Source organism: Gorilla gorilla, chromosome 8, assembly GCF_029281585.2.
Source record: "Gorilla gorilla gorilla isolate KB3781 chromosome 8, NHGRI_mGorGor1-v2.1_pri, whole genome shotgun sequence".
Classification (NCBI taxonomy): Eukaryota; Metazoa; Chordata; class Mammalia; order Primates; family Hominidae; genus Gorilla; species Gorilla gorilla.
In genome coordinates, this window is record NC_073232.2 from 103181661 (window position 1) to 103207087 (window position 25427).

The following is a 25427-nucleotide window of genomic DNA, read 5'->3' on the forward strand; positions in this document are numbered from 1 at the left end:
CATACCAATAGGAGCTGGAAGAAAACACAGATAAATAAGATGCCCTGTCCCGAAGGACCTCAGCATTTGGTGTGCAAGGGACCCAGAAATATAAACAATTACAATTCAGCATGATGAGAGTAGAGAAGGAAGCTCAGGGGACTAAGGGAGAGCTTGAGAGGGACACCTAACCCAGACCTCAGTGTCAGAGACAGCTTTCCAAAGGCTGTGGCACTTTAGCTGAATCTCAAAGAATGTTTAGGAAATAGGCAGACAAGGGTAGAGCACTCCAAGCAGAGGAAACAACTTGTACTGGGGTATGGAAGCATAGGAGAACATATGACAGGAAGTACACAAGGAAAGGGCAAGAACAACTTGGATGCTATCTGAGGTGTGATGATGCACCCAAGCCCTCGCCATTCGCTAAAACATTATATAAGACACAAATTATGTATCCTTCCCAACTGACCTACTGATCCCACCCCAGCATGAATGAATTCAAGCCACTGACTTACCTTGAGCAGCATCTGAACTCGATTATTGGATACACTTTGGCTCCCATTGCTGACATCAATAAACACATAGGGTGCTTTGGAGGGCAGGATGGCATTCCCTGAAGCCTCATCAAGCCCCAATACAGGTTTTTCCCAAAGGTAAACTTGATTTATTTATTCCTTTTAGGATGAAAACGGAGAGTCAGAAAGAACATCAGCAAGCCCTCCCATTCAAATAACTCCTTAATCCCAGAAAGCTGCCCTGACTGGTGGTATAACCTAAGTCCCTGGTACAGGTCAGTATCGAACAATATTACCAATAGTATTAATAACAATGCTGCCTGTCAGTGGGTGTTTATATGAGTCAAGCCATTGACTAAACTCTTTGTGAATATATATTGTTAATTAAAATTTTTTTTTAATTTGAGACAGGGTCTTGCTCTGTTGCTCACACTGGAGTACAGTGGTATGACACACCTCACTGTAGCCTCGACCTCTGGGGCCCAAGCAATCCTTTCACCTCAGCCTCCTGAGTGGCTAGGACTTACAGGCGTGTACCACCACACCAGAATTTTTTTTTTTTTTTTTTTGTAGAGATGGTGTCTTGCTATATTGCCCAGGCCGGTCTTGAACTCCTGAGCTCGACTAATTCTCCCACCTTGGCTTCCCAAAGTGCTGGGATCACAGGCATGAGCCACCATGTTCAGCTGTGAATGTAATCTCATTAAATCCTCACATTAACTCTACAGAGATATTTCTATCATCATGAGGAATACGGTTTAGAGATAAGACATAACAACTTACGTAAGGTTATAGTTAGGGAGTCAGAGACAAATCCAGAAGAACCTATATCCTATCCCCTGTCTTCTACTTCAATAGCTTTCTATACCCTTAAACCTCAGTCCCAGGTCTTACCCAGTCCTATGAGAACCTTGGTCTAAACAGCTCCCATCTCTGGACTTTCCTGGCCCCAGCTTCCCTACTACACCCCTCAGTTCATTAGAGTCATTTATTCATTTAGAAATATTTTTGCATCCTGACTAGTTTGCACGGCCTGTAGAAGATTAATCAGACATGGTCTTGAGCCTAAAGTGTTTCTACTCTAGTAGAATATTCATTAATTTATCCATCCATTCATTCAACTAAAATGTGTTTAAGTATTTACCATGTGCCAAGAACTTTTTAAGTATTAGGAAGTTGAAGTGAATAAGGACCTCAAAGTTTTTGTGCATCCTAATGGAATATACCACACTTACATAAACAATGATATGGTTGAATGTGTTGCCTAAAATTTCATGTGTTGGAAACTTAATCCCTCTGCCTTCATGAATGGATTAATGTCACTACCATGGGAGTGGGCTCGTTATCTCCAGAGTGGCTTTGTTATAAAGTGAACTCTCTCTCTAGCTCTCTGGCTCTTGCCCTCTCAACATGCTATGATGCAGCGAGAAGGCTGTCACCAGATGTTGGCACTAAGCTCTTGAACTTCCCAGCTTCCATAACACTGTGCTAAATAAAATTATTTTCTTCATAAGCTACCCAATCTGTGGTATTCTGTTATAACAACAGAAAATGACTAACACAAACAATTATCATCAGAGTACAGTGTGGCACATCTGGGCTGGAATCCAGGTCCTTTGACTTCCAGGTGAGTGCCTATCAGCAAAACTTCTTGGAAGAGTTGCTTCTAGCTGCCATCTCTCCTTTCCTCTCATTTTCTCTTTACCTAACTCTTGCTGGCTTCCATCTGACTGCTTCACTGAAACTACTCAAGATCACCAATGACTTCAAGGTCACCAATGTGATTATATTCCATCTTTGTCAAAACACTTTCCCCTTAATTTCCATGACAGGTGTTCCTCATATCGCACTGACTAACCATCCCTTTTTAAGCATTGCTGGGTCCTTCTCTTAACCTCCAAACATTTTATCCCTCAAAGCTTGGTGTTGAAACCCCTTTTCCTATCTGCTCTCTCCCACACCATTGCCTGAAATATCATTTACAATCACAACCAATTTTTTACCCCTAGTCCTGACTTCTCTCTGGAATTCTAGACTCATATTCAAATGTCTATTGATATAAAATTTATCAATCAAAATAGAACTCTTGATTTTTACCACCAATTCTACTACCATCATGTCTTGGTAAACAGTATCACCATCTACTGAATTGCTTGAGCCAAAAGCACAAGAGTCATCCTTCATGCCTGTCTCCCTCAGCGCCTACATCCAGTCCATCAGCAAGGCCTGCCGATACACCTCCAAGACAGATCCGGAATTTCTCCAGTTGTCTCTGTCTCCACTACTCCAACCCAGTCCAAGCTACGATTACCTCTTGCCTTGACTAACGTAGAAGCCTTCCCATTGGTCTCTAAGTTTTCATTCTCACCCTCCTCCATTTCATTCTCCACAAAGTAACCACAATGAACCATTAAAATTAAAAGCCAGACCATTTCACCCTATGTTTCAAAGTCTCCAGTGGTTCTGCCGCACTTAGAATAAAGTCCAAACTCTTTACCTGGTCTGAATCCCAATATAATTTGCAACACTTCTCTAATCTCATCTCCTTCCAGGTTTTCCTTTTGTCTCTCTACTCCAATCACACTGGCCCAGGGCCTTTCTGCCAGCTGCTGCCTTTGCCTAGAAAGTTCTTTTTCCTGATCTTCACAAAGCTGGCTCCTTCATGTCATTTACATCTCAGTTACATGTCACCTCCTCAGAAAGGCCCTCCATGATCACCCACTCTTACACATTGCCCTATTTTAATTGTGCGTGATACTTATTACTAACAAATTAATGTGTGTGTGTGTATTTTAACTTATCTGTTTCTTATCTGTTTATTCTTACTAGAATATAAGATCCTAGAGAGCAAAGGTGTTATTTGCCTTGCTTATGACTTAGGAAGAGTAACCAACATAGATTAGGTAGTCAATAAATATTAAAAAAGCAAAAAGATAAATCCCGTATAACTCACATAATAAGAAAAGGCAATTTTATTATGCTAAGGAGTTGCTAATAAAGGGCTATCACCTTTGTGGCCCAGAAAAGAAGCTCAATTAGTAGGGGCCTGTGGAACTCAGAAAACTATCAAATGAAAAATTGTAAGACAATCCTTTCATCAGTATGAAAGAATTTTCAAAGACTTTTACTGAAAATAGCAGAGACTTTTCAATCCAAACATACAGAATATACATTTCCCGGAATATAATTCTGAAATATTCAGGCAACTGGACCAGATTGATTATGGATGGATTGGAGCATGCCTTTTAAGTCTCCCCATGTTTGACCATAAATATTGATAGCCCCTTTTTGGTAGATGGTTCTGCCTCATGTTCCAGATGAAAAAAAAACCATTTAAAAGGAAAAAAGCTATGTAGCTGCCTCTCTTTTAGAGAATGGAATATGTTATAAGCATGCCCAGAAAAACAGAATACTCAGGGATTTGAATCAGAACAGAGGCCATGATGAAAGTGATAATACAAACAGGATAAATGGGTGAAATAAAGCTCCCCAAACAGACGCACTAGAGATAGTCCCCAATCCCAGATTTACTTTAACATACAACATCAGAAGAGTGAGCACTTAGGTTTGATCTAGGAGCCATCATTTTGCAGGGGTCCTTAAGAAGTCTTCAGGCACAAAAAGGCTGTTGGAAAACAGACCAGAGAATACCAGGGTTTTTATTGACAGAAGTGCTAATAAAACAACACAATTGTTTGCAACCAGAAGCTAAATGACTCATATCTCTTTCAAGAAAGGTCCTATCACACAGGAATTGACTGTAAAGCAGTATCTATAACCTAACTTTCAAAAGCTCTAAATTTTCTGACATGAATGAAATAGTCTTAATTTACCCTCAACTAGATAACATGTTAAGGATGGGAATGTGTCTTTATCCACTTTTGTATCCTCATAGTTCTTAAATATCTAGTAGGCAAGCAGTAACAGTTTGCTTATTAAATAAATCTCACCACCACCATCTTCTCTAACTTGGTTTGCATGCAATCATCTTTTCCTCTCTCCTCTCCATCTCTCCATCTGTCTGTCTCTCCATCTGTCTCTCTCTCTCACATACACACACACACACACACACACACACACACACACACAAACACACATCTGGCCTCTCTGTTAGAGCTCACTGCTTAGATTCTATCTTAAATCTGTGAAGGACTAGATCTGATAGTCCATAATACCTTAATTGTCATCGTAACCCAAAATCTAACTGATGGCAGGGAGTGACAGCAGCTTTCTCATCTGTAAAATGGGGATAATAAAAGTGCCTGGAATGACACTGGAAAGGAGTAGAGCCAAGTGATCAGACAGGCTGCTTCATTCTCCCACCCCAAACATGCAGAAAACTTAGCTGCAGTATGCAATGCAAGTGTCCTCAACACCCAACACTTACAGCAGCCACTGCAACCAAGAGAAGGGAATCCTGTGTGACACAGGCATGGAGTTTGTCTTATTCTTTCAACTCCTTCAACTTTTAAGAACTGTTCAAATTTTTCTTAGAGACCTGACTCCTCTATTCACAACAATATGTTCCTTACTAGAGAAGCATAATATTAACACAACAACACTACTAAGTGTAACAGCTCACATTTATCAGCACAATTGGTGTTAGCCAGGCATGCAACAAAAGACTTCACCTACACCAACCCAATTAACTATCACAAACCTATGAGGAAGGCATTAGTATTACCTATGTCATAGATGACTATCCTGAATCTCAAAGAAGTTAAATAATGTCTACATGGCCACAGAACTACAAATGTCAAATTTGGGACCTGAACTCAGGTCTGTTGACTCCAAGGCCTGGGCAGTATTCATCTTTAACTTGTTCATCCTTATCCCCAGCATTAAGTACAGTCCCTGACACTGGTCAAAGCTTTAAGCCTCAAATCTAGGCACCAACAATTGCTTAGAAGCAAGCAGTCTAAGAGCACAGACCATGAAACAGAAAAAGAGCCATGGCTTGAAGTCCCAGACTGGTCACTTATTAGTTCTGCAACCTTAGGCATATTTATCAACCTCTCGGAGCCTCAGCTTTCTCATCTGTAAAACAGCGATAATAAAAGTGCCTTCACACTTTGGGAGGCCGAGGCGGGCGGATCACGAGGTCAGGAGATCGAGACCATCCTGGCTAACATGGTGAAACCCCGTCTCTACTAAAAATACAAAAAATTAGCCGGGCGTGGTGGCAGGCGCCTGTAGTCCCAGCTACTCGGGAGGCTGAGGCAGGAGAATGGCGTGAACCTGGGAGGCGGAGCTTGCAGTGAGCTGAGATTGCGCCACTGCACTCCAGCCTGGGCGACAGAGCCAGACTCCGTCTCAAAAAAAAAAAAAAAAAAGTGCCTTCAATAGGACACTTAGTATCTTGAGTAATGCACAGTTAAGACTACTTACAGGTCCACAATTTCTTAACCATAAATCTAAAGCCTGAAAAGCTCTGAAATCAGACCTTGTTCTTAAAACTGGTTGTATTAATTTCTATTGGTACTATAACAAGTTCCCACAAACTCAGTGGCTTAAAACAACAAAAATTTTTTATCCCGCAGTTCTGTAGGTCAGAAGTCAAATGTGGGTCCCTGGACTAAAATCAAGGTGTCTACAGGCTGTGTTCCTTTCTGGAGACTCTAGAGAGGATTCATTTCATCACCTTTTCCGTCTTTTAGAGGCTTCTCCCATTCTTTGGCTCATGGCCCCCTTCCATCTTCAAAGCCACCATTGGTGGACTGGGTCCCTCTCACATCACATCACTCCAACCTCTGCTCCCTTTGTCACATGTCCTTCTCTGACTCTCTTGCCTCATTCTTTCACATTTAAGAACCCTTGTGATTACATGGTGTACATCTGGATAATCCAGGATAATTCTCCAACTTTAAAGTCAGCTGATTAACAACCTTAATTCCACCTGCTACCTTCATTCCCCCCATTTGCTATGTAAGGTAACACATTTACAGGTTCCAGGAATTAGGACATAGTTAGGAATTAGGGGAGCTATGATTTTCCCTGTCAAACTTGTGGCAAACAGATCTGGCAACAAAACCTAACTTGAATTGATATGACTATAGTCTTAATTTTCTCCACTAAATATAAATATTCATACATTTGATTTAGGATGCAGCCCCAGATCCCATGGTGGTGCTATGTAATATACAGTATACTAGCTGAATTACATTTCTAAAATCCAAACAATTCTGAATTCTGAAATACCTCTGATCCTAAGGGTTTTAGATGAGACTATAAATTTATATTCTAATAATTATTATTAACATCATCTTCTTCTCTGAAAGGCAAGAGAAAATGGTCCATGGTCGACATGGTTCATAAATCATGTTCACAAAGCCAGTGCCCCCTTGAGCCTTGGAAGACCCTGCTGGCCGGGCGTGATGGCTCACACCTGTAATCTCAGAAATTCGGGAAGCCAAAGTTGGCTGATCACTTGAAGCTAGGAGCTCAAGACCAGCCTGGCCATCATGGTGAAAACTCATCTCTACCAAAAATACAAAAATTAGCCAGGCGTGATGGTGCATGACTGTAATCCCAGCTACTTGGAAGGCTGAGGCAGAAGAATCATTTGAACCCAGGAGACAGAGGTTGCAGTGAGCCGAGATCATGCCACTTCACTTCAGCCTGGGCATAGAGCAAGACTCTGTCTCAAAACAACAACAACAACAACAACAACAACAACAAAGATCCTGCTATGGTTTGAATGTATATGTCCCTCAAAAATTCATATATTGGAACTTGAACCTCAATGTGATAGTATTAAGAGGCAGACTTTTGGGAGGTGATTAAGTCATGAGGTTAGAGCCCTCATGGATGGGATTAGCAACCTCATAAAAGGGCTAGAGTAAATTTGCTAGGCCCTTTTGCCCTCTGTTCTTTTTGCCACATGAGGATGCAGCAACAAGGCACCATCTTGCAAGCAGTCTTTACCAGACACGGAACTTGACTGTGCCTTGATCTTGGACTTCCCAGCCTCTAGAACTGTGAGAAACAAATTTCTGTTGTTTATAAATTACCCAGTCTTGGGTATTTTCTTATAGCAGCATGAAGGGGTAAGACAGATCTTGAGTCAGACATTCCTCATGGCCAAACCTGATACCACTCCTTTCTTGCTGTGTACTCCTAACCTCTATCAGCCTCCCTGTCCTCATCACCCAGGAGTAGGGGTGGGGGTGTGAGTGTGCCCACAGAGTGGTCATGGGGATTAAATGAGATGAATCATGCATAGCCCTTGGCACCCAACAATGGGATTGCTACTGCCAGTTCCTATGCTCCTCTACTTGGGTATTGCCTTCATGGCTGACACCCATGGCTTTCTTTCTGGGATGTGTGGCCTTCATCAAAAATGTGTTTATTTAGTGGAAAAAAAAAAAAGGACCCTGAGATTTTCATTTAATTTGGCCTATGTTCTCACACTGCTCCATAGCACAGCACTGATGATACTAAAAAGCTAACTCCTGGATCTAAGCTGCTAAGACCTTCACATCACTGGCAGCTTTGCTGATGTCGGTGTTCTGCAGAACAGGAAGTAACTCACCAGCCTACTATGTTCTCATGAGGCCATCCCTTGGGACTGTCCCACTGCCTCTACACTGCTTCTGTTTTCACCAGACATCTCCTGATCCTAACTTGGTTTCTCAAGTAAACTTCTCCACTGCCACCAAGAGGAATGTCTTATAGGAAGCTGCAGAATAAGAAGTCAAGGCCAGATGTGTGGATTTGAGAATCAGAGGCACCATTCCCTTTTTTCTTCCCTTTCTTCCCTCCTTCCCTCCTTTTTTTCCTTCCTTCCTACTTCCTTCCCTCCTTTTTTTTTCTTTTGTTCCTTCTTCCTTCCCTCCCTCCCTTCCTTCCGCAGTCAATCCACAAAGATTAACTGAACACCTATCAAGTACAAAGTACTATACCAACGGGCTGGCAATACAGTCTTCAAGATAAGCCTGGGTCATGCTATGCAGAGTGTATAGATGATCCCATAAATCATGACTTTATTACAGTTAATTTTACAAACCATTAATTACAAATTGAGGTGAGAATTAGGAAGAAAAAGTGCAAGGTGTTAAAAGACTGTTTAAGATAGTCAGGAGATTCTAGAAATGTGTCATGACCTAGTAATATCTAATCAAGGACGTGCCTGAAGAGTGATAAAAATTACCCAGCTAAAGAGCTAGAAGAGTATTCCAGGGGAGACATGAATAGACGTGTGAAGACCCAGTGTCAAGGAACTGAAAGAAGACCAGAATTGCCAAAATACGGGGAGGAGAGGCAGTACGGTACATGACTGGTTAGTTGGTGGTAGGTAGGAAGAAAGGAAGGAAAGGTGGGAGAAAAGAAAGGGGGAAAGAAGGAAAGGAGGGAAAGAATTAAATGGGACCAAATCAAATCTGGAGCAGAAGCTGGCAAGCTCCAGTTAAGACCAAATCTGGTCCCAGTCTGTTTTTGTATGGCCCCCAGCTAAGAATGGTCTTTGTATTTTTAAGTAGTTGAAAAAAATCAAAGAGAAGAATGCTATTTTATGATATGTTAAAATTATATCAAATTCAATTTTCTGTATCCATAAATAAAGCTTTATTGGAACACAGCCACACCCACACATTTACATATTATCTATGGCTGCTTTCATGCTACAGTGGCAGAGTTGAGGAGTTGCAACAGAGACCTTACAGTCCACAAGCTTAAAATATTTACTGTCTATACCTTTACAGAAAAAAAGTGTTTGCCAACCCCTGATTAAGTGAGACTGGCAGAGGCCAGATCATATAATATTTTAGGTCACGTTAAAGATTTACTATCTTATCCCAAGACCAGGAGAACCCAATGAATAGTTTGAACAGGAGAACAGCATGACCCAGTAGTGCCCAAACCTATCTGCACATTAGACTAGGGAGCTTCAAAAAATATGGATGCATGAGTCCCACTTCCAGATATTATGAATTAATTAGTCTTGGTATGGCCAGTACTTTGGAATTTTGAGGGGATTCCTAGGTGACTCTGATATGCAGATGAGTTTGGGAACCATGGATATAATCACATTTTTATGTTTTAAAGATCAGTCTGGCCGGGTGCTGTGGCTCATGCCTGGAATCCCAGCAATTTGGGAGGCAGAGGCAGGCGGATCATGAGGTCAGGAGATGGAGACCATCCTGGCTAACAGGGTGAAACCCCGCCTCTACTAAAAATACAAAAAAAATTAGCCAGGCGTGGTGGTGGGAGCCTGTAGTCCCAGCTACTTGGGAGGCTGAGGCAGGAGAATGGCATGAACCCGGGAAGCGTAGCTTGCAGTGAGCCGAGATTGCGCCACTGCACTCCAGCCTGGGTGACAGAACGAGACTCCGTCTCAAAAAAAATAAAAAAAAAATCAGTCTGGCTCAGGGGTTCTCACTCTGGCTGCACATTGGGATCATCTGGAGGATATTTTCAAATATACTGATGTGACACCCAGGCCCATCTGGCATCAATTAAATAAGAATCTATAGGGGGTCTCCCCAAGCATTGGTATAAAGTTGCCCAGGTGATTCTAACATGCAGCCAGGGTTGTGCACCCTGCATTAACAGGGGCCAAGGATGAAGACCCAGAGACCCCCAAGAGGCTACTGTGAGTGCCCAACTGAAAGATGATAGGGGCTGAAGTTGAGTTGTTGGGGGTAGGGGGCTGTGTAGGCACAATCAGGAGGACTTGGTGATCAGTAAGTGACAGTGGAAAGCTGAAGTGGAAAGTTTCAAAAACGATACTCAAATGTCTAGCAGATCAACTGGGTGCAAACTGATGGCACTTTTTGGGATGGGAAACTTGGACGAGGAACAAGGTACGGAAGTAAGAGCACTATTTCTGTTCTGATGTAGTGTTGAAAAGGAGGGTGTCTTCGGAGAGTTGGCCAGAATAAAGCTGTAAGGGACTGCAATCAAATGATAAAGAGCCTTGAATGCTATCCTAACAATATCCTCCTCATATAGCAGGCATGGCTACAATGACGTAGTGAAATACGTATGACCTTTGGATTCAGACAATGTTCCAGTCACATACAATGTATGTGAGCTTCCTCAGCTTCCTCACCTATAGAATGGCATTAAAAGTGTTCATATATGTCTTGTTCATCTTTGACCAGCAGAGTCACTCAACGACAGACACTCGAAAAACACCCTCACAAGGATATTGTAAAGATTCGATGAGATACCATGTATCAAGTGTCTAGAAACTTAAGTAGCACAAAATGCATTCATAAAATGGTAGTGTTATCCCTGAAGGGTTTTCAAAGAAGCATGACCCAGTGACACTCTCACAATGAAGTTTTAGAAAGTGTAGGTGGTGCCCCAGTGTCACCGCCCTGCATCTGGAGACTTCCTGGCATCGCACATGATGGCTGGCCTCCAAGAAGACCACCGCCTGCATGGGATGGCCACCCTTGGTGCCCAGAAGCCATGAGCTTTCCCCCTAGACCCTTCACTCCGTGATCTTCTGCCCAAGAATTTTGTTTCCATGGTACCTCACCCTCTGTTCCAATGCCACCCAAGATGCTGTGGCTGACCAGCACTTCAGACACATTGTTCTCTTTTGCCTGTTCTCAAAATAGAATCATATGCCAAGGTGGAAAAAAAAAGTGTATATGAACATCTGTGGGAAGGATGGGTGACAGGGAGAAGAAATGTGTACAGGTTGAGTATCCCTGATCCAAAATGCTTAGAATCTTTTTTATATTTTGAAATATGTGCATATACATAATAAAATATCTTGAGGATGGGACCTAAGTCTAAACACAAAATTCATTTATGTTCTATATTTACCTTGTACCCAAAAATCAAAATATTTATCAGTGAAATGATATGACAGTAATCTTATATAATATTCTAAATAATTTTATGTGCCCATCACATGAGGTCAGGTGTGAAATTTTCTACCTGTGGCACCATGTCAGTACTCAAAGATTCTAATCTTGGAGCGTTTTGGGTTTCAGACTTTCAGATCAGGGATGCCCAATTTGTACTAGGTTTAGCAGTTGAGATTAAGTTCAGCTGCATCTGATAAACAACATAATGGTATTAGTTCATCAGTTAGTAAGAAGTCAAGGTTCCAGCAATTCTGTGGAGTTGACAGTCCTCCACGATCCAGGCTACCCTTCCAGCATACTGTTCCTCTTTAACAAGCATGGCCATTTTTGTCCATCTTGACTAAGATGGCCAGAGCTCTAGCCACCATCTTCATATTCCAGGCAAGAAGATGGAGGAAAGGACAGAAAAGAGGAAGACGGCACACACCAATTTTCTTGAAGGCAGTTTCTGGGAAGCTGAAACATAATACTTCTACTAACATCTCTCAAGCCCAAATTTAGTAACATGGCCACATCTAGCTGTAAGGGAGGCTAAGAAATGCACCCTTTATTCTGGGCAGCCATATTCCCAGGTCAAAGCAGGAATTCCCATAACTAAAGGGGGAAGGGGAGGATGGAGATCAGGGTAGGCAACCAGCAGTATCTACTGCAAGGGGTGAAGGGTTATTGACTTGTGCTTCTCCTATGCTATTCCCTCACTCAGAATGCCTTCCTGCTCCCTCTCTGTGAGTTCATTCAAACACTGATTCACTGCCTCTGTGTTCCTGGCATCTGCTGCTCCTTTGACTGGAATGTTCCATGTCTCCACTTTTATTATTTTCCTTAGATATATTTACACACATAGATATAAATACACAATATTTGAACAAACTTTGAACACAAGTTCCATCCATACAAACTGTATGTCCTTGTCAAGTCACTTCTACCCTCTGAGCCTCAAGTTCCTCCTACATCAAGTGGGGATACTGATGCCCACCTCACAATGTTGTAGAGGGGATCAGTGGAGATTTCTGTATTTGGGAGTGATCTGTAAGCAATAAATCATTAAACATCTATTAGCTATTATCATTTCTACCCTGAAGCATTACTTCCTGTTAGTTAACATGAGAGGAAAAAAAAAAAAAGCAGTTGGTGGCTAAGTGTTACTACACAAAAGAACAGGGCACAAGACCCATTTCATCTCCTTCTCACTTTCCCATAGCAAAGCCAGAAGAGGATTCCATCAATTCTTAAAATGTATCTACAAGCAGAAAATTAATTTTAGAGATGAGCAAGGATAACTTCCTTTGAAGTGAAGAGTCTGGAGAAGCCAGAATGCACCCTGCCCTGCTGATTGAAGCAGAATTAAAGCCAAAAGCAGAACTCAGATCATCAGAGGGAATGAGTCATTGTACCTGGCGAGGAAGCAAGGCTTCAGCCAGACACCAATCAGAGCTAAATATTACAGCTCTTGCAAATAAGGCAGATGAGTTCCTGTAACCATGAACAACCCAAAGGTGGCCCCTGCCCTCATACACAAAGCTAAAAACTAATGGTTGCTGACAGCATTAAAACAATAACTGTATCTGCTCAGATTAATCATATATCTGACTTAATCCAAATATACCTCAAGAGATGTATCAGATACATACTTTTGCCCCTTTCATTATAAAATAAAATACATATACAGGAAAGTGCCTAAAATATACATGGACACTTTAACAATAATTAAGTTAACCCTTGTGTAATTACCACTCCAGTCAAGAAAGAAAACACTACACCACCTTAGAAGCATGCCGCTCTGATCTCAGTTTTCTCCATCCCATCTAAAAGCAATCACTCTCTCTTTGTTCTTTTTTTTTTTTTTTTTTTTGGCAGGGTTTGCTCTTGTTGCCCAAGCTGGAGTGCAATGGCGCGATCTTGGCTCACCGCAACCTCGGCCTCCCGGGTTCAAGCGATTCTCCTGCCTCCCGAGTAACTGGGATTACAGGCATGCGCCACCATACCCAGCTAATTTTGTATTTTTAGTAGAGACGGGGTTTCTCCATGTTGGTCAGGCTGGTCTCGAACTCCAGACCTCAGGTGATCTGCCCGCCTCAGCCTTCCAAAGTGCTGGCATTATAGGTGTAAGCCACTGTGCCTGGCCTCTTTGTTCTTATGATATATATTTCCTTCCTTTTCTTTATAATATTACCACGTATGTACATCCCTAAAAATATTTTTATCTATTTAAAATTTTTATTTGAATGGAATCACATATGTATATACTTTATACTTTGCTGCTTCTGCTCAGCCTTACATTTGTAACCATAAAATATTTGTCAGTGAAATGATATGACATCTGAAATCTGATTTAAAATAATTGGATGAAGGAAGAGTTGCAAAGTATATTTTGAATAAATTGACCATAAGTTGATCACTGTTGAAGATGGATGATGGATACATCAGACTCATTATAGTATACTTGACTTTAAAATATGTTTCAAAATTTATATAACAAAAAATCATTTAAATTACTTCATGAGATTCACTTGGTTGCTGTGTGTAGTTAGAATTTGTTCATTTTCATTGCTGTATAGCAATACTTCTCTAAGTAAGATCCCAAGACCAGAAGCATCAGAATCACCTGGGAATTTATGTGAACTGTAAATTCTTAGCCCAACCCCAGACTTTTGAAATCAGAAACTCTTGGGGTAAGGTTTCTGATTTGGTAAGGTCTGGGGTTAGGCCCAACAATCTGTGTTTTAATAAGCTCTCCAGGTAGTTCTGATGCACATTCAAGTCTGATAAACACTCCTAAATAGCATTCTGTTGTATGAATATACCACAATTTATTTATTCATTCTACTACTGACACACAGGTGTATTATTTCAAGTTTTAAGGTTTCAAGTTTGTGGATTCTATAAATATTCTTGTAGAAGACTTTTGGTGGACAAGCATCTTTCTGATATGTACCTGGTGATAAAATAACAGGGTCTTAGGGTGTATGTATTTTTAACATTACATGATAACACTAAACTATGTGCAGTGTAGTTCACCAATTTATAATCCCACTAGTAATGTATGTAAATTCCCTTTGCTCTATATCCTCCCCAACACTTGGTAGTTTTTTGACATTTTAATTGTTGTCAATCTAGAGGGTTAAACACTTAAACTTTCCAACTTAGAATTAAAAAAAAACACATATTAGAGAACAGAACTTCAGATGTAAAATCAGTTTCACAAATATATTAGTTGGTAAGTTTTCATGGAGTAAACCCGATGCAGGAAAGAATCTGGTACAATAGAGAAACTGAGAAAGGTCAATGTGACTGGAATGTGGCGAACAAGACAGAATGCAGTTCAAGATGTTGAGGAGTGAGGCAGGGACAAACCAAGGACCTCCTACATGTGCTAAAGAGTGAATTTTATTCCAAGTGAAATGAAAAGAAAATTAAAAATTTTAAGCAGGAAATTTACATAATTATATTTCTATATTAGCATACATTTAAAATATTTCAGGCACATAGCCACTTCTAGCCATGATGGGGTTGTTTGATACTTCAGACCAATGCTTCTGCTGAAAGCCACTTTAAAAGCTGGATAAAGCACAAATACATACACACTCACACACGCCTGCATGCTATGATGCCCGAAAGCATCAAGCAGTTGTTGAGACAACCAGGACTTCAGGGAACAAAATCCTAGAGAAGACAGAAGCACAGGGAGGCAAGCCAATATTGTGCAGCTGCTCTTTCCCTTGGGGCACTTGCCAAAATTGGGTGAAGGGTAAGGGGCTAAGGATCCAGGTAAAGAGCCTCAGCAGAGAGTTGCTAATAAGGGGCAAAAACACCAGAAGAGCACTTGGCAGTCTCTTGGAGATAGAGAGGCAAAAGTCAGAGGCCTAAAAGGCAAAGATGCCAGTAAAACCTAAGCCCAGCACCTGTTAGTTCCCTCAAAACATTTGCTGAATTCTGAGACTGCATAAGGCAGGAGGCTAAGAAGCCATGCTTGATAGTCTCACGGTTTTGAGGAAAGAACATTTAAAGTTCTGAACTAGCCAGGGGTGGAAGTCATTGGGCTGAAATCCTAAGAAGGCTACATCCTAGAAAGAGGCATCTGCCAGTGGCAGAGCTCTAACAGAACTAAAATACAGCCTATGTTCAGCTCAGTCCCTAATTGGATTAAAATAATCAGTTGTCCAATATGCCTGCCTAGCATTTTCTCTGGAACAAAATAACATCATCTACAGCATCTACAATTTTTCATGCAATATGATGAATATACAATCAACATTTGCTAGGCATGCCAAGACACAGACCAAAAACCCAGAGAAAAAAACAGATCACACAAAGAAACCACAAGTGACTCAGATATTGGAGTCAGGAAACAAAGAGTCAAACTATGATTAATACACTAAAAAATATAACAAGATGAAGAAATTAGATGAAAAGGTAGAGAATTTCACCAAAAAAATCAGAATCAGTTTAAAAAGCTTAAATGGAATTTCTAGAATTGTAAAATACTATTATGGAAATTAACTCAATAGATAAGGTTGAACAACAGATTAGACATAGTAGAAGAGACAATTAACAAATTGGAAGGCTGGTCAAAATTTTTTCAAAACTCAAGCACAGACGTAAAACATAAAATGGAAAATATAGAAAAGAGTAAGAAATATGTGTGACAGAGTAAAAAGGTCTACAATACATATGTTTGAAGACATAGAGAAGTAAAGAATGGAACAGTAGTCGTGTTTGACGAGATAACAGCAAACTGATTAAAGATATCAATACACAAATTTTAAAAATCATTAGGAACCCCAAACAGGGTTAACAGTAAATAAACGACAATAACAACAAAAAAATCAATAAATCCAGACCTAGAGACATCACAGAAAAACTGATAAAAATTAAAGACAAAGACAAAACCCTAAAAGTCAGGGTAAAAAAGACACATTACCCTCCATGGAGTCATAATAATGTTGGCTAATGGCTGATTTTTCAACAGAAATGATGGCAGTCAGAAGACAATGCAACAATGTTTTAAAGTTCTGGGGGAAAAAACTAGAAATATAAAATTCCATACTCAGTGAAAGTATCATTCAAAAATGAAGCTGAGGCTGGGTGCGTTGGCTCACACCTGCAATCCCAGCACTTTGGGAGGCCAAGGCGGGCGGATCATGAGGTCAGGAGATCAAGACCATCCTGGCTAACAAGGTGAAACCACATCTCTACTAAAAATACAAAAATTAGCAGGGCATGGGCAGACACCTGTACTCCCAGCTACTCTGGAGGCTAAGGCAGGAGAATACTGTGAGTCCAGGAGGCGGAGCTTGCAGTGAGCTGAGATCACACCACTGCACTCCAGCCTGGGCAACAGAGTGAGACTCCGTCTCAAAAAAAAAAGAAAAAGAAGGAAGCTGAAACAAAGACATTTTCAGACAAGTAAGAATTGAGAGGATTTGTCACTAGCAAACCCTCAGTAATATGGTTTGGCTGTGTCCCCAACCAAATCTCACCTTGAATTGTAATAATCCCCACATGTCAAGGGCAGAGCCAGGTGGAGATAACTGAATCATGGGGGTGGTTTCCCCCATACCGTTCTCCTGGTAGTGAATAAGTCTCACAAGATCTGATGGTTTTATAAATGGGAGTTCCCGTGCACAAGCTCTTGCCTGCTGCCATGAAAGACATGTCTTGCTTCCCCTTCACCTTCCACCATGATTGTGAGGCCTCTCCAGCCATGTGGAACTGTGAGTTAATTAAACCTCTTTCCTTTATAAATTACCCAGTCTTGGGTATGTCTTTATTAGCAGCATGAGAACAGACTAATACATTCAGTAAAAAAATAATGCTGGGCCGGGCATGATGGCTCATGTCTGTAATCTCAGCACTTTGGGAGGCCAGGGTGGGAGAATTACTTGAGGCCGGGAGTTCAAGACCAGCCTGGGCAACATAGCGAGACTCTGTCTCTTTATGTGAAGTAAAAAAAAAAAAAAAAATAGTTTTTAATTTAAAAAAAAATAATGCTAACAGGCATCTAACTGGGCAGAAGAAAATGATCTCAGATGAAAATGTAGTAATGCAGAACAAAACAAAGAACAATGGAAAAGATAAACATGTAAGCAAAGAAGAATGAATATGGACTGTTACAACAATAAAAATAATATCTAATGGGTTTTAATAATCTGTAGACCTAAAATGAATGACAATAATAACACAAAAGGTGTGAGGGGATAGATAAAATTAAAATGTTCCAAAGTATCTTATTACCTAGGATTGTATTTCCCCAAAATAAATTTAAATATATCCACACATGACTTGCACATAAGTAAATGTTCAGAGCAGCACTATTAGAGATAGCCAGAAACTAGAAAAAAACTCAAATGTCCATCTACGGTGAATGGATAAGCAAATTATTGTATATTTATACAACGGAATACTACTTATCAATAAAAATGAATGAACCACTGATAGGCTAAAAACTACAGATGACTCTCACAGACATTATGTTGAGAAATAGAAGCCAGATTCAAAAGAGTACATACTATACAATTCCATTTATATGAAGTTCTAGCCAAGCAAAACCCCAATGCATGATGCTAATGTCAGGACAATGGTTCTCTTTGCAAGCAATAGAAACTAGAAAAGGAGAGGAGGGGACCTCTGGGAGGTTGCCAGTGTTCTATTTCTTAATATAGTTGTTTACATGGATGTGGAAATTCATCAAGCTTCATACTTAGAATTGTGCACATACATATACTTTTCTATATGAATTTCAAAAAGTTTTAACAAATATTTCAGTCATACAAAAAGTTATACAAAGGATAATAAGTCTATATCCACCACCGAGATTAAGAAACAAAACATTACCAATATAGGTGATATATATACCACTGATTACACCTCCACCCACCCCACCAGAGATAAACCACTGTCCTGAATTTGGTGTCAACCACTCCCTTGCACTATTTTATACTTTTACTCTTTCTACAAGCTTCCCTAAATGATACGTAAAACTATTTTTCATGTTTTAAAACTATACATAAAAAGTAATTTGATTTCTTTTTTTTTTTCTTTTTTTTTTTTTTAAGACAGTGCCTCACTCTATTGCCCAGGCTAGAGTGCAGTGGTGTAATCATGGCTCACTGCAGCCTCAAACTCCTAGGCCAAAGTGATCCTCCCACCTCAGCTTCCCAAGTAATTGAGAACACAGGCATTTGCCACCACGCCTGGCTTTTCTGTTTCTTTTCTTTTTTTTTTTTTCTTTTTTTTTTTTTTTTCCGTAGAGATGGGAGTCTCCCTGTGTTGCCCAGGCTGGTCTTGAACTCCAGGGCTCCAGCAATCCTCCAGCCTCAGCCTCCCAAAGTGCTGGGATTACAGTTGTCAGTCACCACATCTGGCTGGTAATTTGATTTCTGTTTTTAAAAGATCATTCTTAAATTAGCACAAGGGAACTTTCTTGGACGACAAGATATTCTATATCTTGATTAGAACATTGGTCACATAGGTATATATATTTGTCAACATACAAATTGAATATTTAAGATCTGTGCATGTCATTATATGTAAATTATCTCACTTTAAAAAGTTTCTAAATAGACCATTCTTGCTTCTTCTTAGGGAATAGCTCGGGGCTGGACAGAAGTGGAACCAGGAAAGCCAATTAGAATATTGCAGTAAACCTGATGAGCATCAAAGTCATCTATCTAAAGCGCAAGGAAGAAAAGACAACTTATGGATACAATTTTTTGAGCAGCTTAACTGTGAAGCAGAGCAGTGGCTGGAGGAAGAAGTGAGGCCAGAGGCCAAAGAAGGGTTTTAAAAGATAGAAAACCAAACTTGACACAGTAGAAAGGAAAAGCTGAAGAAAGACCATCAATAAGCTGGGCCTGGTGGCTCACGCCTGTAATCCCAGCATTTTGGGAGGCCGAGGTGGGCGGATCAGTTGATGTCACGAGTTTGCCAACATGGCAAAACCCCGTGTCTACTAAAATTCAAAAATTAGCCAGGTGTGGTGGCATGCACCTGTAATCCTAGGTATTTGCAGGGGCTCAGGCACGAGAATCACCTGAACCCAGGAGGCTGAGGGTGCAGTGAGCAGAGATGGCACCACTGCACTCCAGCCTGGGTAACAGAGTGAGATTCTGTCCCCCCCCACCTCACTCCCCCCAAAAAAATAACAAAACAACAACAACAAAAAAGACCATCCATGAAGAAACAATAAAGGAACAAAGTCCTTGAGAAGGTGGGGAGATGGAATATAAAGTCCAAGTAGTTTGGTATTTGCTGGCTCACAATGTCTTTTTGCTTTTTAACTGGAAAGAAGTAAAAAGAAGGGTACATATGCAGGACAGATTGTTTGGTGGGGGAAAGATAAAAGTTCTCATCTGATGGCTGCTACTTTTTCAATGAATACAAGTCATTTTCTGAAAAAGACAGGGGATGGGAGCTCTGAAGCCTGTGAAAAACAGTATGGCATTACATTAGAAAAGCATCCCGGTGTGATGGGGAGTGGTTAAGACAAATGAAAGGTTCCATTTTAGACAGGCTAAATGCCCAATAGATATCCAAACTCTCCAAATACACAAAAGCCTGTAATGAGCACAAAAGCAACAATATTGTAATTAATCTCTGATTATGCTGCACAAAGCACAGTGTAACCTATATTAGGTACTCAAGAGGGAATGAACAAGGGAATGAAGATATTTTTTTTTACATATTTTCACAGCACATTTAATATCATCTGTCATATTCTACAACGGAATTGCAGAAAACATGCTTTTCAGAAATAATATATTTTCCTTTTTTCTCATTTTTAGTTCTCAGTGTTCTTGGAAGAAAATCAGTCTGTGTCTTCCAATTTTATCAATTCTTCATTTTCTCTAAAGAAATGATATGCTGATCTTCTAAAATAATTTTTAAGCAGAATTCACCAATGGGGCAATTCTCATAGGTAAAAGGAGAATCTATATGCCTATGTTACCACAATTTGTGACAATCGTAAGAATACAGTTAACAACAAAATCTTAAGCTCTTGCCAAGAAGGATTAATCTCTTCTCAGTATTCAGGACATGCCTGCCGATGCTAAGTCACACATGCACGCTGAGTGAAGAATGCCTTTAGCTCATGTATACGAATCACAAGGTGATCTCAGCCAAACCTCAATGTAGCCCAGAAGAAGAGAAACACTGGCTGTCTTGGGAGACAAATTAGCACAAGGTACTATTTATGTATCATTTATCAACTGTGAAATTTTAAAAAATGGTTATAAATACAGTACTTGCAGCATAAACCGTTATTTGTTTTATTACACTAAGTTCCATTTAAAAGGACTCCATTCATGCAGGATGCTCTGTTTTGGTTGGCTGAGCAGTCAGATTTCTGTGCTTATAATTCATGTATATACTTACTATGTGTATTGAGTGCACTCTCCTAATTCCAGTTGCCACAGTCAGACTGTAAATACATATGTTTTGTCATTCTTAACTACTGTAATTCAGAACTTCAGCTGCCAAATTTGGTGCTAATATTCTCACATATGCAGTTCATGCTCTGCTCTTAAGTAATTCCTTGTTTGCTGTCAGCAGCTTCTACCATGATATATAAAATGGTAGAATCAATTTAAAGAAAAATAACCTAAATTGTTAGCTAAATGGAGCTACAATGTGTTTTTCTTCTTGAAAATATTCCCTTTTCTATTATTTCCTTTATTTAGTAATTATAAACCCTGGTCAAGCAAAAAATATATACAGCAGAACATTTTAAGTACCAGCAAACCACAAACAGCAGTGTTTTCAAGAAGAAAAAAAGGAAAATCTCAGTTTCATGCTAAACCATCCTTTGAGGCACTGTCATTTTAAGTGTGGAGGCATCAATTATTTCCCCTAGGCTGAAAGATCTACACATATAAAGGTTCTATAGATCCACTAAGAAAATAAGCAACCATTTCTCTGTATCATTAAACACAACAGGATACTAGTCTTGAAACACCGGCAAAATTCTGAGTGTGAATATTAAGGTCTCATATTTCAGTTTCAAGTGAAATAGAGTTGTTTTAGGCCAAAGAGGATTGAGACCATACTTCAAGTTGTCAACTGCATAATATTTCAAGGGTCAAAGACTAGCTCCATTTCAAAAGCCTGTAACCTTACAGCCTGAAGAAACCCTGTGGGTCTCCTAGTTCAATATGACACCCAAGGCAGGAATTTTTCCCCTAGCATCCCTGACAGATGGTCAGCCTCTGTTTCAATTACTCCAGTGGGGGAGTTCTCAAGAGAAGGTTCCCAAGGGCTATGATGAAAGGCTAGAACCAGCCATTCAGACCTGGAGGAAGGCTCCAGTCAGTAAGCTCGCAAGATACAGACAGCATTACCAAACATTAAAACCAGACTTCCACAAGCAACAATGCGATTCCGAACTGACCATCATAAAGATGCAATGTGTAAGACATGCAGACCCCAATTCTAGAACCATCCAAGGTCCTTTTACTGGCCTAGGGAGTAGCTCCCACAATGGGGGAAGCAAGGTGGCTTTTCTCCGACTTATTATTATTTTTTTTAATGACTCTTTAAGGCTCACAGCAAGGCTTGATCAAGTCAGGGAGCACCAAATCCCTTCCTTCCAAAAACCAAGGCAAGGGACCCCCTGGTGGAAATGCTAAGGCTTAAAATACTCTTAACTTTGGTCTTAAATTCGTCACTACAGTTAACCAGAACATTTCGGGTTTTTCTTTTAAAGATGTACATAGGCTATGCCGTAACCGAAGTTTGGTTGGTGTAGGGTGGATTGGGGGAGAGCGGTGTTTTAAGCGCAGCCCTTCATCCCGCCTTGAAGTCTGGCTTGATCCTCCCAGGAAAGCCGAGCGCGGGGCTGAGCTGCCAGCCGGTCCCCAGCCGGAGCCTGGGACGGGGCGGTCCGGCCCTTACCTGTCAATGCTGATCACGCACAGGGTCATGATCGAGGCCGTGCAGCACATGACGTCCATGGCGATGAAGACATTACAGAAAAAGTGGCCAAAGATCCACTTGCCCCCGATGAGGTCGGTGACGCTGACGAAGGGCATGACCGCCACAGCCACCGAGAGGTCGGCCAGCGCCAGGGACACGATCAGGTAGTTGGAGGGCTGGCGGAGCTTCTTGACGAAGCACACGGAGATCACCACCAGGCAGTTGCCCGCGATCGTCAGCAGCGTGATGAGCGTCAGGATGGAGCCGATCACAACTTTCTCGACTCTGCCATAGTTGATCTGTTCCCCACAGCCGGAGGCATTGTCCGGGGGCGCGTCCCAGGTGGGCGCCGGGCTGGCTGTCACCTCGCTCAGCAGGTGCGGCGCCCAGGAGCCCGCGACCGGGTCGGCGCCACCGTCGGGGCTCAAGTCGGGCAGTCCGCGCCCCACTTCTGGCAGAAGGAAAGAGCGGAGGTGCCCGTAGAGGTCCGAGCGGCCGCTGCTGTTAACGTCCATCATCGCGCCGCCGTGTGCCGCTGCCCATGGAGCCGGCGCCCCGGCCACGCGCCTCCGGCTGCCGGCCCCAGGGCTTCACCTCACCGGTTCCGCTCCGCCCGGCCCAGCCATGGGGCCCGCGCCGACCGCTGGGGGGCGCCTGGCTCTGTCTCGGAGCCCCGCACTCCCCGGACCCCCGGCCGCTGCGGGTAACGCGGCAGCGCGGCCTCAAGGGGACTCCCTGAGGGAGGCGCCTCGGCCCCCGACGGACGCCTGGGACGCGCGGAGTCGAGGGAGCTCGGGCTGGGCTCCGCTGGCAGCTCCACAGTTCGCAGCAGCAGCTCGGCTGCGCCGAGAGCGCCCGGGCGGCAGCGGCAGAAGTTGCGGAGTGCGCCCCGCCCCTCGCGCCCGCCGCCGCCGCCGCCGCCGCCGCTCCCCTGCGGCAGCCGCGCCGCGTCCCCGCCGCCGCCGCCGCCTCCGGCCGCTGCCCGCTCCCTCGCGCTCCTGGGACGGGATACCCGGACTGGGCAGGCATGGCCGCCTCTCCCGCGCCTCCCTACTGTGAGGGGGCGGCGCTGCACGCGCCTCCCGGGATCACGGGTCCCCTCGCCCGGGAAGCTGTCCTTGCCGCGTGATAGATACTCAGAACCCCTCCAGCCGACCCCAGCCTCCGCACAGTAGTCAGCCACAGTTCAGTGGGGGCATTTTTCTTTTGTTAAGAGGCCTAATGAGCCAGCGGATGTTTGGGCTCATTGCGAAATGAAGAACCTAGAGGGGGATTTTATTTTTCTTAATTAAACAACAACCAAAAAAACCTCTCTGAGCACTACACTAAGCAACAAATAGGTACTTCCGTTTTCTATTTTGACCGCTTATGGGAAGAAGCGAAGATGGAAAAGAAGCAGCCGAATGGGGTGAGGGTGGGAGCTCCGAGAAGAGGAAGAAAGAAAAAAAGGAGTGAGGGGGATTCCTTAAGCCCCTGGCACCCAGGAGATGAGGATGCTCTGGGGACAAGGCCTCCAAGGGGGTTACACCCATTTGGACTAATCCTTCCTGGATGTCTAGAAACAGTCCTCTCCGCTCTGAAAATAGACCCTGATTGCCTTTATATTTAGACTTCAAAGCCTAATATATTGAAAAGAGAGTTAATTTTCCCGTAGCATTCTGGAAGTCTTACACATAAGCAAAGAAATGACCGGTTATACTCTTCTATAAAGGAATCCTGGAGGTGTATGTTGATTTAATACCTATTGGCTAAAATTCCCCTTGGTATCCAAACCCTGTCAGAGCGGCTGATTTTTATTATTTGTGAGACTTGCTTCATTCCATTTTGTTTGAAGGTTTCATTGGAAGCCAGCAGTGATTTCTTTAGTTTAAGACTAAAAATAATCAAATCTGTTTTTTCTTGTTAGGCCCTAGCGGATTATAAATAAGAAGAAAAGGAATAAAAACCTCAAAGTAAATTGATCAGAGTGCTGAATAGTACTTTCGTTCTTCAAGGTGGGTATTAGCTCTGTTTTTCCAGATAAGGAAGGTTGTTAGCTCTTGCAATCAGCTGGTAAGGAATAGTTATGTTTCAAACCCAAGTTTATCTGATTACTATGCCCATATTCTTCCCTGTACACATTCAAAAAAAGTTTTAATGAAAAAAAAAAGCCCTAATGGTGGGCCAATGTTCACAGCTCTTTTGCTGTGATCAACATTTCAGAGGCTCCTCTCTGCCTAGGATAAGCAAACCAATCTATTGAGTCAGAGGAAGAGTGGAATATAATACCTAGGCCACAAAGCAATATTACCTAACAGTTAAGATGGATGAGGAAATTTCTTCAACCTTACTTATGTTAGTTATTCTCTGTTTCGCTTTTCTTGGTTTGTTATCTGTGGTGAACCACGGTCCGAAAATATTAAATGGAAATTTTCAGAAATAAACAATGTGTAAGTTGTCAATTGCACACTATTCTGAGTAGCGTGATGAAATCTCTATCTTACCCAGGATATGAATCATCCCTTGTCCAACATATCCACACTGTATATGCCACCCACTATTAGTCACTTAGTAGCCCTCTCTCTTACCAGATCGAAAAAAAAACATAGTATATATACGATTGGGTACTATCCGGGGTTTTAGGCATCCACTGGGGATCTTGGGAGATATCCCCTGAGGAAATCTCAGACAAAAGACAAATAGTTTGTTGCTGGAATGCATCTAAGAAACCATTTGTTCACCCTTCAGTGCAGAGGAGGAAATAGAGGCTGGGAGAAATTTTATAACTTATCTAAGATCATATGTGACTGCATTGAAATGTCTCCATTTTTTATTTTGAGGTTTGGAATTGTCTTAAGGTCTTTTAAAAATTCCTTCATGTAGTATATTCCCCAAGATACTTTTGATATTTTTTTCATTTTAACTTTTCAACTCATTTTAACTTATTTTGACTTTTGTAGTCTTCCCCTTGAATACCCTAATCAGTTCAGCTTATATATTCTGTCTTGGCTCTGTCAAATAATATTCCAGAGTAATTACACACAGATTTTGAAAATTAATCGTTTTATTTGTATTTAAACCTCTAGTCGATATGATTTACCACCTACACTCTTACAGCCCTCACGTAGCCCATTTATATTTCACAACAGCTTCTAGTTTTTGCTTTTGTCTTGTTTTAGTCCCTTTGGGATGCCATAACAAAAATATCATAGCCTGGGTGGCT

The 25427-nt window shown here is 41.7% G+C and overlaps 1 protein-coding gene across 2 annotated transcripts in view; it reads right to left on the reverse strand.

The window, feature by feature from the left end:
* The window catches only part of HTR7 (5-hydroxytryptamine receptor 7), a 118224-nt gene extending 95078 nt beyond the window's left edge, over window positions 1–23146 (reverse strand). Inside the window, exon 1 of one of the 2 annotated variants that reach the window (XM_055353834.2) lies at window positions 22205–23146. In XM_055353834.2, coding sequence (XP_055209809.1) covers window positions 22205–22743 — 539 coding nt within the window. In that variant the 5' untranslated portion in view covers window positions 22744–23146. The remainder of the gene's footprint in view (window positions 1–22204) is intronic. The other variant, XM_019035246.4, reaches the window with a different exon arrangement.
* Between the last annotated feature and the right edge of the window lie 2281 nt (window positions 23147–25427).